This window comes from Falco naumanni, chromosome 2 (genome assembly GCF_017639655.2).
Source record: "Falco naumanni isolate bFalNau1 chromosome 2, bFalNau1.pat, whole genome shotgun sequence".
Lineage (NCBI taxonomy): Eukaryota > Metazoa > Chordata > Aves > Falconiformes > Falconidae > Falco > Falco naumanni.
In genome coordinates this window covers 82,407,127-82,421,406 of record NC_054055.1, presented here as the reverse complement: position 1 = coordinate 82,421,406, position 14,280 = coordinate 82,407,127, and the positions used below count along the sequence as shown (strand labels likewise).

Here is a 14,280-nt window from a genome sequence, read left to right as displayed (position 1 = left end):
GTATCATTTCCAGCTAAAATGGGCTGCAAGAGCAGCCTTCAGTTCATCGCAGGCACGTTGTGCTGACACCCTGTCGAGCCCTACAAAGTACCAGCCTTTGCGAAGTGCTCAGGCAGAAGCCTCATCTCTTCACCTCGCCAACTACTGAAATCTGAAACGACCTCCACGGTTTACTGAACGTAAAACAATTAAGCGTCAGATAGCTGTGGAGTATGCGCTTGCAATGATTATCTGTGTAGTACAGTTTTATCAATGAGTTTACGCATATCTACACATCTGGGAAAAATAACATACGTACATTTACTTAGCACACACGTATCACAAGCATCTCTGCAAACATTTGTACCAGATGCTTGCAAGCTATGAACACGAGGTTTTCTTATTTTCTGTGTACACAAAGGACAGAGTCAAAGTTAATGTTCATCTTTAATAAGCTCATGATTCTTTGTTACTTAATACTCTGTAAAAAGGTATTACAGATTGATCATTATTGCAGTGACTTCTAAAGAACCTGGACAGCCATGAGGCTGAAATTACAGTATCATATACATTATGTAGTCATTGATACTATCTACTACAGCATGAAGAAAAATACTTTTAAAATAAACAGTATTTAACTGAAAACATAGAAATGGAGCTTTCTTTCTTACAGTATGGCTACATATCTATATTCCAAGAATTAACATTTTAAAAAATGCTAGATCTTGAAAGGTCATACATAAAAAGAGTCATGATGAAGATGAACCAGTTTTGCCCAGAAATGCTATAATGAGCACTGCACAGTTTTTCAGCAAATTCTAGTTTTGCCAAGCTTCAAGAGGCAAAAGCCTGAAATGTAAAAGCTTCCAAGTTGTCTAGCTAGTCCACTCGTCTTGCTCTGGAAGGACCAGTGACCCACACTGCTTATAGACAGCCTGTCACCACAACCGTTCTTTGCCGACATGAATGCCATCAGGAATAGACGATTCAGGTCCTTAGGATGCCAGGCCTAACAAAAAACCTCCAACAAATCCGCCGGACACCACGATGTTTTGTTTGATAAATTCTGTTGACTGAGAAGAAAAATAATACTTGTAAAGAACTGAGTTAGTTGTGTCCGACTGTAGCATTTAACACTTAATCACAAGTGCCTGGAAACAAAAATACTAAAATTAGGGAGAGGGGTGCAGGGGAAAGCAATGTGTTTAAAAACATATAAAGCTAGGTGGCAACTGCTGGCACCAAGGGAGTGAAAACTGAGACTCAGCTGTCTTTAACAATATATTTAAAATACAGTTAGTATTTTCAAAGTCAAAATACAGAGGAACTGTCATAGCAATTTCATGCCAATACCACTCTTGTTTTGATTAAAACAAGACAGATGTTTTACAAACTCCCTTGGCAAAAAAGCATAAGCACCACCATGACTTCGATTTTAATCACATGAAAAACGTTTAAAAACAAACCAACTGTTTTTTGGAAGACTAGATCACTGGAAAAGAGATATACTTCACTCCATTATCAGCCAGTTTCCTAACAACTTCATTCTACCAGAAACACTCAGGTATGATGACATTTGTGTACAGTGTCTCATGAACTAATAGCAGAGTATAACACGGTATATCAAATGTGCCATTTCATAAATCCTCCACTTCAAACACTTCAGATAAACTATTAATACACAATTAGAAGAAAGTAATAAAATATGAGAAAAAAGAAAAAGCTAGAATAAGCTAGAAAACCATCTCTCCAACTTCCACTTCATATTCACATTAAAATGTAACGTAATTGTTATCAGCCTCTGTGCAACTCCATACAGGTTACATCTGAGTGTGTTAGTGTGGCTGCTGTTACACTGTCTGCAGCATCTTCCAAGCCAGGATTCACAGTCACTAAGAAAGCAGCTTAGATGGCCTGTATGAAGTGTGAAAATATGTGGAAAAGGCTAAACGTACTTTTAAAAAAACCCCAAAGACCAAATAATTAAAGTCTTCAAACGACAGAACAAAATAGCCCCAGTGACACTCATCAGTATCACAGGCTACCTCTTTTCAATGTAGTACGTAACTGACAGATTCCACAGACAGACATTCTTGGAACTGTATAAAAATGAGATAAAACCCACAACTCTAGTTATGAAGTAGTCCTAGCTTTTATTCAGAAAGAAAGGTCAGTCTCGTACAACCAAGTAATTCTGTTATCAGCAGTCTAAGAAAATTTGTCTTTTGTCTTTGTAGCCACCATGTTTTAACCACAGTATCTTCAACTTTTTACTGTGTCATGACCCCACTGGCTTTCTTGCTAGCCAAGAATCCACACAGACTAAATGGCAAAGTCAGTGGCAGTCCCTAAGCCGTATCAGCTGTAGAAATGCATTAACTTTGAAGTGTTTGTGTCATCTTTAAGAGTAAAAAAATAGAATGCTAAATGAATAAAAGAGAGAAAAATCTGATAACTTTTAATAAAATATACAGCCAGAGTATTTCTGATGCCTTCCAGTTTTGCACCTGCATTTTCAATTAATCATCACCTGCAGCTGAAGGTAAGAAAAACTGGCTGGTAGAAAAGAGTTTATCACCTTAGGCTTACCTCTTCAATTAAAGTATTGATTTCCGGTGCTGCCTTATTTGCGCGTTTTTTTAACTGTTTTTTTGCTTTGTTTACATCTTTTTCAACTCTCTTCCAGTCAACTTGTACATATCCACTATGACTAGCGATCTAGGAAAATAAAGGGTATTTAGTACAATTGTCGTTAACATTTTACAAGTCAAAATACAGTTTCTTAGTGCCTACAAAGTTGGAGGGGTGTGGGGTTTTTTTATAGTTACAGATACAGGAAAAGAGATTGTTCAGTTATAGCAGGTACACTGCTTCAAACACTAATATTTTCCACAGTAACAGCAGTTCAAATTAGAACAAGCAACAGCAAAGTTCAGTAGACTCTTGTTAATTTTACCCATTCTCTATTTTTCAGCTATAAAAGGTTTAAATAAAAATGTTTTTCCTTCAGCATTTACTGTAACTTTACTTGTAAGAAAACCACAATCATAGGATAACAACGAAAAAACTCTTTAATTTCAGCTTCTTTCAGAATTGTGGAATTCTGATTTGTGAGAGGGTATCTGGGGCTAATCAGAATCATCCTTAGAAATACTGAAAACCATTATTTTGTCCTACATCATTTAAAGTGTCCAACAAAAAAGTATTGGATACAAGAGAATTCTCATACTTTCTACAACACAAAGCCAGTGAGTAGAAAAATAACATGGCCTGGGTACAGCACAAGTTCTGTAACATCAGCAAAATGAGTAAGTTTTGGGGGATTGTTCATACCAATTTACACTTGAACTCCCAAAATGCTTAAACATCCGTGAGATTTTGCCTTATTTCTGTTACTAAGATTTGATCCTGGAAACAAGTAAGATGTTCTGTTACTTGACCAACACTGACAGTCTGACCAATTTCTTTAAGACAATTCACAAAAGAAATAAATATTTAAATGTTTATAAGATCACAGCTTAAAAAAAACCCAAAACAATCAGGCAATTACTGCATGCTCTAGAGAACAGTTAAACAACTCAGTGGTTGGGAAAAAAAAACCAGAGAGAAGGAAATCCCCCAAAACTAACGATTACTGCTTATTTAACTGCTAAGACTGATAGATACAGACCACTGACTTTACAGGGTAAATGACTGTTATACCAAAAGTTCTTCATAAAGAGTGAGATTTCTCAGGTCCTTCTTAAAGTCATGTTTGGCAGATTTATGTCACTTATGTAACAGTGTTCTATGGAAACAGTACAATTGGTAAATCAAAGTCACAGATGATGAACTTTCACGGAACACATTTAAATATACAATTCATTAGGTTTGACATAAAAAGAAATGTTTCATACTGCTTACTGGTACTGAATTTTGACTTTCACATACCATATAACTAAACGTAGACCATCTAACTTGTTTTACTACAGCCACAATAAGTAAGCAAGATACCTTACCACAAATAAGAATTTCACGATCCTGAAAGACTAAAATGAAAAAAGTCTCAGACAGATTTTGTCTGAATTCAAAACAAAGCTCCTAAAAGACCACCTATGTAAGAAAGTAAATTTCAGTTTCCATCTTTGCACAAGATTAAAAAAAAACAATTAACTGGACAAATGCAAAATTAAGTTACTATATTCGTAACAGATTCATTGACCTTGACTGCCTATTATAAAACCATTTATCCACAGGGGCACCGGTGTTTATGCAGGGATAGCTAACTAACGACTGTCTATTATACAGTATGAAAACATAAAACTGGTTTTAAAGCTGTACTGGTTGCACATCCAGTCATTGGATGACATACCAGGAACAGAAAAGGCTGCACACTGGGGCAATTTTTCTTTTATGAATTTAACATTATTACAAGAATTTCAAAAAGGCCCAAACATTAAGTTAGTGCCTTCTAACTCATAAAACTGAAAAGTAAATATGGACTGATCTACCCAGTCAACAAAATGTATAAAATGTTAATATATTTGCTTGCTCATTAAAAAAAAAAAAAAAAAATCTAAGTAAAAGGACTTTAAAGGAAGTATTTCATTAAGACTAGTTTAATTAGCTCAGTTATCCATACAGTACAAAGATGAGGCATAATTTTTTAATTAAGTTCTGTTTAGCTCTGCAGTAGTTACAACTTCAATTTGTACCAAAACTCCAGTGTACACAATAAAAATTATACTTTTCTCCCTGAACTTAGCAGCAGAGATCTTAAGTTCTGCTTTTGAGCATTTGTACACATCTATGAAATAAGCAACAGAGATCAATGTTTTCAATGTAAGATCTATAACTGAGAAGAAAAAAAAATGTTGTACTTCACTGCAGTGATAGTCAGAGCCTGCGTCGTATTGGCTTTGGCTGCAATCCTACTAATTACATAACTTCGTATACAAGCGCAGAAATAATCCCACTGGACTCAAATGCTGGTGAGACAGCTTTCAATTTTTAGACCCTAATACATCATAAAAAAATTATTTGCTTACCACATTAAATTTACATAAACACAATTTCTTAAAAGTTCACTAGTATTCTTAAACCCAGCCCCTACAATAACAAACTAAAATAACACTCCATTATCAGTTCCATACTTAAGATAAAGAGTCATCTAAGTCTATACATATAGATCATGTCTCTTAAAAAGACATGGGGGTGGGGTGCATCTATTTCTGTATATACAGAAATCTATCTATAGAAGTACATATGATAATGGCATAATATATATTATATACATACATATCTCTCTCTCATGTATCACATTAGTAAAATTTATTTTTGTTCAAGACCTTCCAAAACTGTTGAAAAAAAGAATTCATTTTTTCCAAAAAGGCAATTGAAAAATACATCATTGCAGGAATACTAAAAATAAGTGCATCTTTCAAGAGAGAATCTGGATGGGAAGATGTCATTTTGGGAGTGATACTGGAGAGGTATGCTAGCACTTTGTTATTGTGAAACAGTATTAAGACTAACGAGTAAAAGATGTTTAAGAGTAAAAATTTTATATGGCAAGATGGGACAAAAGAGTCTTAATTTCCTCAAAGACAAAAATCTCTCATACTAAAAAAAGTCCAACTAAGCCCAGAAGATACACGTGAGCTCCCTGTGCTCAGCTGCTTGTGTAGCACACAGAAACCATGCGCACTTTTAAGTATCTTCTGGTATTTAGATAGGTAGCAACCCCCATCACACTCAACCAGTTTCCGGAACAGATCTGACAAGTCTCTAACTTCAATATATAAAGAAAATGAGGGACTGAGAAATGACACAACCTTTTTTTGTAAGAGTTAAACTGCAGAGGCTGTATCTTCAGCCGTCATCTGCTAGCACAGCTCCACTGTAACCACTGAAACTACTCCAATTTACAAAGACAGAGAAACCATACCCCTCCATTTCATGTCAAAACCTGCCAGAAATACGTTATTTCTTTAAAAGGTCAACTTCCAACTACCATTTGCTTTGGCTGTTCCACAGAATGTTCCCTCAAAGTCTGCACACAACTGTCAACTGGGATGTTCAAGGCAAAACTGAATACAACTCTTTCTTATTAAGTCCCCACCCCTAGAAGCATGTTGTTCTCTCCACCCTTCACTGAAATGCCACATCATCATCATCATCATCATCATGGCATGGTATCAACAAACCACTCTACGAGATACAGCCAAGGATATTTTAGCATTTATCTTGCCTCTTGTGTTGTTTTCAAAAATTTACTTTTTTTAAGCCAGAAGATAATTTAATGAAGCATTGAATCAATTGTATATTAACAAGATGAGGCAAAATATATTAGTGAAAGCACAAATAACTGAACCCCCCCACAATTTTATGATTAAATAATAGTCAACACACAATGGAAAAACTTGTAATTTTTACGCTGACTGCAGAGCAAAAAGCAATGAAACCACTATTAAGCATACAGGAGTTTAAAAACACAGAAAAGAGAACAGGCACTCATTAAGAGCAACTGCTTTTAACCACTTCATTATAGCAGAACCACGTGAGTTCACACTTCCCTGCTCTTCAGGATTTCACTGAACTGTGCTGTATAAAACAGAAGTTATCCAAGGAAAATTCTGTACTTGTTAAGAGAAATGAATTATATTTTCCTTAATACAGTATATGGATATTGCTCTCATACCAGCATATTTGAAAAACTACATCTATTTCAATAAAAAGGATAGCTAATTGTGCTGGATATTTCAACAGCTTAATTTGATCAAAGATGTGATAATAGATCTTCATTTTGAGACTATGAAAATTCTTTAATATCATTTTTATTCTCTTCCTCAGACTACTTTTCATTTAATCTGTATTAAGACTGAAAACCTTTTAGATCACTTACAAAAATCTGACAAATCTTTTTTGCTTCTTGTACAAACTGACACTCCAGAAATGTATTGCTTTCAGTTTGCTACTAGATTTTTTGAAAAGTCATTACATGCTGAGGAAAAAAATACATTTTTTTTTTAATTTCAGGACTGAAATGATTCACTGAATGGCCTTTAGCCAAGACTTTTGCCTTCTGTAGTTTTTGTTTTAGCACACAATTACAATGTCAATAGTGCAATCAGCAGTTGAATGAAATCTGCAACTTCAGAGAAATTTACAGATAAAAAGGAAGTTTCTAGTCATGTGCTGAAATGCGACTCTGCCCACTCAGGGGAAGTGCTGAACATGTATTCATACAGAAATTAAATTTACAATGTGTGATCTTTAAATGAAAAAATTAAAGACTACGGAAATGTAATTACACTATAGAATTTATGACTCACCTTTAAAATGCAAAACATTCTGAATTAAAAAGAAAGACCACGGCATTTACTTCATTCCCTTCCAAGAGAATGTGGTCTTACTTAATTAAAGATATCGACAACTCAAAATATGAAACTCATTTTTGCTCATGAATAGTATCTCTTTTCAGATACACTGTAAATGAGATCAACTAAGAAATCAGACACTCAAACACGTGACAAATAAGTTTTATGTAACGGAAAGCTCCCCAAGCATCACAGCTCAACAAGCAAAAACACTGCGCAAGTAATGTGTTTTAAACAATTTCTAGTCTCCTTTCTCTACAGGTCTTAGTTTTAACTTTTCAGCTTTCTGTAGTTGGAAGTACTAACGAAGGTACCTGCAGGCAACATTGTCTACCTGCTACTCCTGGATGCCAGCCCACCGTTCTGTAGGCTCTTCAGTCATACTTAGGTTAGAATTGTCATTAAAAGAATTAAGACCAGTGGCACACAACACAGGAAGAGGGATTCAGATCCTAAAGTCAACTGGATGAAAGAGGTGACAAGTACTTCAAGATCCACTGTGTGTGTGTATATATATACCTCAATAAATGATTAATTCTTCCGTCATGATCCAGAAATACACATTATGGGCTAAAGATGTCCAAAGTACTCCATCACATTGATTCATTTGCTGGCATAGCGCATCTTGCCAAAAATTTACATCTGTATGGTCTTAACTATTTCAGATTCAGCACCCTTGTAAAATTCATCCCTATGTTCAGGTACAAGCCCAATAACCAGTGATTTCCAGATTCAAAAAGGTCATCAATGTACAATGGTGAAGTGGAATGAATGCTACTACTGTAAAGCTTCGTGTCAGAACTATTTCTCTTTGACTTTTTGCATTGTGGATGCATTTCCATTGCTTTTGAGTAACTCAAAATAAAATACACTTCATATTTGTTGAAAACTTAAACCAAATAGTTCCAGGAGTCCACATTCTCACACAGACTGCTGCAGTTCTATGTTGTAAGTTTAGTACGTGGCTTAAAAAAAACCCCAAACCAAACCTAAACCCAGTAGCGAACATGATTATGAAGAAAGTTACGAGTACTTCACACAGCTGTGATGTTTTGATGCATTATGCAGCAACAATCACAGGTACTACCCAAATCTTCCAGATCACTGGTTGACTGCAACAGCCATTACAATCAAAGGAGTAACTGGAAGTGGGATACACCTTTCAGAAATCCTCCAGGGTGATGCTGAAAAGATTAAATAAATTAAAAAAATATATATCTTTAACAGCCTGTCTCAAAAAATGGTATATGATTGAACCTAAGTAGGCACCGGTCTACTTCCTCTGGAATGATTTGAGGAAAAATGACAAGCTCATGGGCATTAAAACATGAAAAAAAGCCAGTAAAAAAATTAAGAATTACTTGGCATCTTACAGAAGGGTATGTGAAATTCTCCATCACTTAAAAAGTTTCATCATCTAATTTAAAGGCTTTTTGGAAATATGTCCTCCCCATACCACAATACCTGATGAAAAATGGAAATGGTCGTGCCAGAGAACATCATTAAAAATTTTTGGATGTGAAATCCAACTGAACAGAGGAATGCAACGATGCTATCAGAAATCAGCAAAGCTTCAGAGGTTCAACAGATATAACTAGTATAGTACAGCATGGGGAGAAAAGACAAAAACACGGCTTCATAATGGGACCAGAGCAAGTGTTCCAAGCAACTGCCAAAGCAGCCTACTTCTTCTAAAGCACTGATAAAATTCTCAAACCTGTTTAATATAAACTCAGCTTAAATTCCTTATCTCCCTAACCACAGGTTTACAGGAAATTCCTCTGATGTGACAACACTGAATCACATACAGCATCTCAGCTTCTGCACACCGGTTTCTTTTGGCTTACTACAAACTATTTTACAGGACAGTGTAGATTCTGATTCACCATTCATTTTTTAGAAATGTGTCTTTTGTACACAGTATTACAGCTGAAATGTAAGTTTTTGACTGATAAGACTAAAAAGATGAAGTAGATAAGAAGCCTTCCTAATTAAATTTTACCCAACAGCTGTGTTTTTCCTATTGTTTAGTAAATAATATTTGCCAACTTAGAAAGCATGAAATGCTACATACTTGAAGCAGAAGAAAGCCACCACCTACTGCAGTTGCTGCAAGCTTTCCGACTTTCTGGAACAAAAATCCCGCACACCTTAGGAGAACAAAACAAAAAAAACCCAGTCCAATGAAGTTGTCTGCTGAAAAATGCCACACTCTAAAATTCCCAACTACAACTATTATTATTTTTAATTTAACAAAGCAACTGTATCATTTCACATTTTAAAATTTCAAAAACAGAATATTTAATACAAACAGTAATTAAGAATACCTAACACAAGTCAACATGAGTAATGGTTGCTAATTCGTGGCTGTCCGATGGCCCCTTTAAAGTACGATTGAGATCTCCAGACCTCGTCTGCACAGAAAAGCTGTATGCTCCTATTAAATGTAGCATGTTAATAAAGCACAATGTAGTAATATGAAAGTGCCACTATAACTGTTCCCAAATGGTAATTACCAAAAGGTAAATATATTCTACCATCATTTATATTAACTACACAACCCATAACTTAAGTATCTCAGGTAAAAAGAAGTTACATCCTTACCACAACACTTAAAAACCAGTGGGGCCCCTCTACTGGGACACGACCTCAGTCTATTTTTAATGGGATCAAGGCAGCCAGAAAATTAATTATCTTGTTTGCAGTCTCCCCTCTCATATCAAACACAGAGCTGCACAGATATTGATACAGAATAGTTTGGGCAGGAAGGGACCTCTGGAGGTCATCTCGTCCAGCGGCCTACCCAAAACTGGGCCACCTGCAAAGTCCAATCCAGCCTCCAAGCTAAATCAGGTTGCTCAGGGTCCTAACTTGGGCAAGCGCTGAGTTTTTCCAAGGCTAATGGTTCCACAACTTCCCTGGACAACTCTGCTGGTGTCTGACCTGCCCCCCTGCCGCCCCCAGTCCACACACAGAGGGAAATTTTCTCCCCCCCTACACATGAAAAGTAAATTCGTATTTATATACATGAAATGCATAGAGAGGTATATACATCTACAGATACTGAAACACAGTTTCCAGCTTTCAAGAAGCCAGTTTTTATGGATGCCAGATGAACTATTCCCTGGAAGCTTCAGAGTTTATGTATACACATCTAACTTCTAAAAATAATATTAAGGCTACAGAGGCAAAAAACAAACAAAATAAAAACAACCCCAAAAAATCAGACTGAAAGCTAAGCCTACACTCCTCAAAGCTGTGCTGAGCCTGGACGTGACAATTTCATTTTTGGTCTATTTCATCTTCCAAATCTTGCATAATTCCATTTTAAAAGTCACTCTGCTACTATAATGCTCCTTTTCACTGTACTTAACATTTTTTTAGAGTACTGGAATAGAGACATTGCATGAATAACAAATACCTTGACATAACTGCTAAGGCTGTGGCCGTATTTTCCAGTTTAAGTTCTTATCTGTACTATCTAGCTTTCACCATGAACTATTTTAGCACAACTATGCTGTGGTATCTCTCTCCAGTTAACATGAGAGCAGACTTAATTTGTACAAAATGGCTCCAGCTGAATTTAGAGGCAAAAAAAAGTCTCTATGAAATGGGGCTCTTAATTAAAAGTATTCTGCCACAATTTTTTTCCTTTCTCATTCCTTTTACTTATAAAGTATGTCTTAGCCATAATATTATAACTAGATTTATAAATCTATACTAGCAAGGAAATAAGCTTTTCCATACAAACAAAAGCTATATGCAGTAATTTTCCATTTATTCCTTGTATTTTTAAAGCTCTGACATTTCCCTAAATCCTTTTCACAGTAACTGATATGAATAAATGGTGTTTTACCAATACTACAAAACACTTCAGAATGATAAGTCAAGAGTAATGAGTTAAGAAATTGTTCACACATGGATAATCTTGATCAATGATAAATGAAATCCCGTTAGAGAGGATACATTTATCTGATACAAATAGCCTTGGAAAGGGATCTTCTAACACAGTAAAATGTCTAGGACAGTTACAAAAAGTGATGCTCACTCACCAGCCAGTCACACCACCCATCACAATCTGAGTAGCTACAGAGTATTTTTCTACAATTGGTCCTGAATTCCGGCCAAACACACGATTCCACCAATGGTGACGACGTGCATATTCTGTTAAATCCAACACTTCATAGGAATCATCGTCACTTTCATGCTCTTAAAAGAAAAACAAAACAAAAAGAAGTAATTTTCTCAGTTATACAGTAAATTAACAATTTATGTAAAAAACCCAAACATTAACAGAATTGGTTACGGTATTAACTGGCTAATCCAATGGTTTAAATTGCAGCATACAGGCTACCTATGATCCAGGAGCTCAAAGAATAAAGAATTTTGAGATTTTATGCCATAATGTTCAAGGTAAGGAAGAGAAGACCACAGGGGGAAATAAAATCTGTAAAATCCATGACTGGCACAGAAAAGGTGAACAGGGATCTCCTACCTGTTCAAATACAGGAACTAAGATGTATTGGATGAAACTAGCAGGTAGCTTGTTCAACACAAAAAAAGCAAGCCCCTGCTGGAAGCCTGAGTTAACCTGTGGAACAGCTGGCCGCAGGATGCTGTAGATACCAAAAGCTGATCTGGACTCCAAATAACAACAGAAGAAATTAAAGAGGGGGAGATGGACCCAAATGATCTGCCAAAGGCTGTCAGATACAAACATCTTAACCATGGCTAATGAGATCCTGGGCTGAAAAACATTACAAACATTCTGAGAGAGTAACAATACCTGCTTACCCTGTTAAATCTTTCTTAGATCACCCTGCAGCCAATGGCTTTCGGACACAGGATGCTGGGCTTTCATCTGACCTACTACAATGTCTTTTATGATCTTAAGCAACGTGAAACACGTCAAACTTATGAAAGAGCTCACACATCTCCACTGGACAGACTAAAACTTTGAAAGATTGAGAACCTCTAGCCTAGTGTTTTCCTCAGAGGGCTACACACTAGCATACACTAATAAACCAAGAAGAGACACTTCTGCTGCTTTTCCACAACAGGTGAAATAGATGAAGCTGGGACTTCCATGAAGCTCCATATTTGCAGTACAATTCCATCAAATTTTCAAAACAGGCATCCTGCAACTCCAAGTTAGAGAACCTAAATACCACGTATACTCAGACATCAAAGGGAAGAGATGGCTTGAAAATTTTTAAAGAAAAATATTTTAAAAGCATCATCATAGCTCTATGGACACACATAAATGAACTAAAGTCTACTTTGGTTAAATAGATTTAATGTGAAATGTAAATTCAGCAATGATACTGGGTGATTCCAGAGAGGAATAGAAGTTGAATTACTTCCTAGAATTATAAAGTGAGACTGCAGATATGTAACATTAAGAATTTCAGCAGCTGTTTTTAAACTATTACTACAAGTATGGGTAAAAGTTAGAGAATGCAAGAAATACACACGTAGATATGAATTATTTCCCTTTATTATCACCTAAGTGTTCCTGAGTACTAGAACATAAATAGCAAGGCCCATAATGCTCAGAAGGTACTGAATGGCCCTTCCAGCTTTAAGGTATCAAGCGCAAACTGTTCAGCTGCTTTAAGTGGAGGAAAACAAACAGGTTGTCACAGAGCGTCAGCTAATTCTGCCCCTTCGTTAGTATGGCTCGGCTCAAAACTCACACAAGTGTAACGCGTCGCGTGGAAAAAGAGAACACGCTAGAGCACCTTCCGCGGGTGGCCGCCGCCCCCTCCCCGCGGGACAGGGCTGGGCTGGGCTGGGCTGGGCTGGGCTGGGCTGGCTGTCCCGGCCGCCGGGCCCTGCCCGTGCAGGAGGGCGGCGCTCGCACGGCCGCGGTGCGGTGCGGTGCGGTGCGGAAAGGCGCTCCCGCTCCCCCCGCGCCCCGCCGAGGGCCCAGCCCCGCCTCCCCCCGGGACGAGCCAACGACAACAACCTGGCGCGCAGGCGCCCCGCCCGTCCCCTCCCCTCCCCCACCGGCCGCGCGAGCGGCGAGGGGGGGGGACGACACGACGGGGACGGGGGAGGGGCAGAGCCCGGGCCATCCCTCCCCCGCCCCCGGGCGCCGGCACCGGGACCGGGCTGCCCCTCGCCCCCGAGAGGAAGGGCGGCCGCCGCGCCGCGCCTCCTCCCCTCTCCCGCCAGGGGACGGTACAGGATGCGTCGCTGCGGACGCGCCCGGGCCCGCGGGGCGCCCACTGACCTGAGGCGGCGCGGGGCCTCCGCGCCGCCATGTTGGCCGGTGTTGACAGCGGAGCCGGGCCCGGGGCCGCCTCGCTCCGCCCCCCGCGGGCCGCTCTGCGCCGCCCGCCCCGCGCCGCTCCGCGCTCCCCCTCCGCCGCGGCGCCGCCCCCTCTGCGGCCGCGGGGCCACAGCGCGCGTGCGCCCGCCGCCCTCCCCGCCCCTCCCCCCGCGGCAGCGCGAGGGGCGCCGGGGGCTCTTCCCCGTGGCGGCGGCGCGGGCAGCGCGGGTCCCCCGGTGCCGCGGAGGGTTCTGGGGCGGCAGTTCCCGGGGGGCCGTGGAGGGGGGGGCGCGGCGGGGCCGGGTTTGTCCGCGGGCAGCGCCTCGGCGGCGGGGCCCGTCCCCCCGGACTCGCCCGGGCAGGCCGCGGGCCCATGGTGCGGCGCTCCCGCGGCCGTGGCGGCCCGGACGGTCGGGGCCTGGGGCTTCTGGCCTGGGCGGCGGGCCCGGCTCAGCCCGGTGATAGCCGTGCGGGCCGCAGGACGCCTCAGGGTGGCCGTTGCCGCGGGCGAGAAGCGGGGGTGGCAGCGGTCGCGGCTGGACAAGGGGCCGCCCGCGGCCGTAGCGGGGCCGGTTAGGGCCGCCCGTCGCCGTGCCGGGGGCGCTCAACGCCCCTAAAAATGAGCAGCCGGGAAGGAACAGCCCAGGCGCCTCAAAGAGCCAAGGTGAC

At 40.0% G+C, this 14,280-nt stretch overlaps 1 protein-coding gene across 1 annotated transcript; it reads right to left on the bottom strand.

Moving 5' to 3' along the window:
* Window positions 1-413: 413 nt before the first annotated feature.
* On the bottom strand, window positions 414-13,703 carry FUNDC1 (FUN14 domain containing 1). Its single transcript, XM_040585264.1, has 5 exons — window positions 13,573-13,703; window positions 11,390-11,546; window positions 9,412-9,487; window positions 2,569-2,697; window positions 414-1,052 (listed from the first exon to the last, which is right to left on the bottom strand). Exons 1-5 carry the CDS (start codon window positions 13,601-13,603, stop codon window positions 975-977), a joined length of 471 nt encoding a protein of 156 aa, XP_040441198.1. The 5' UTR covers window positions 13,604-13,703; the 3' UTR covers window positions 414-974.
* Window positions 13,704-14,280: the final 577 nt, after the last annotated feature.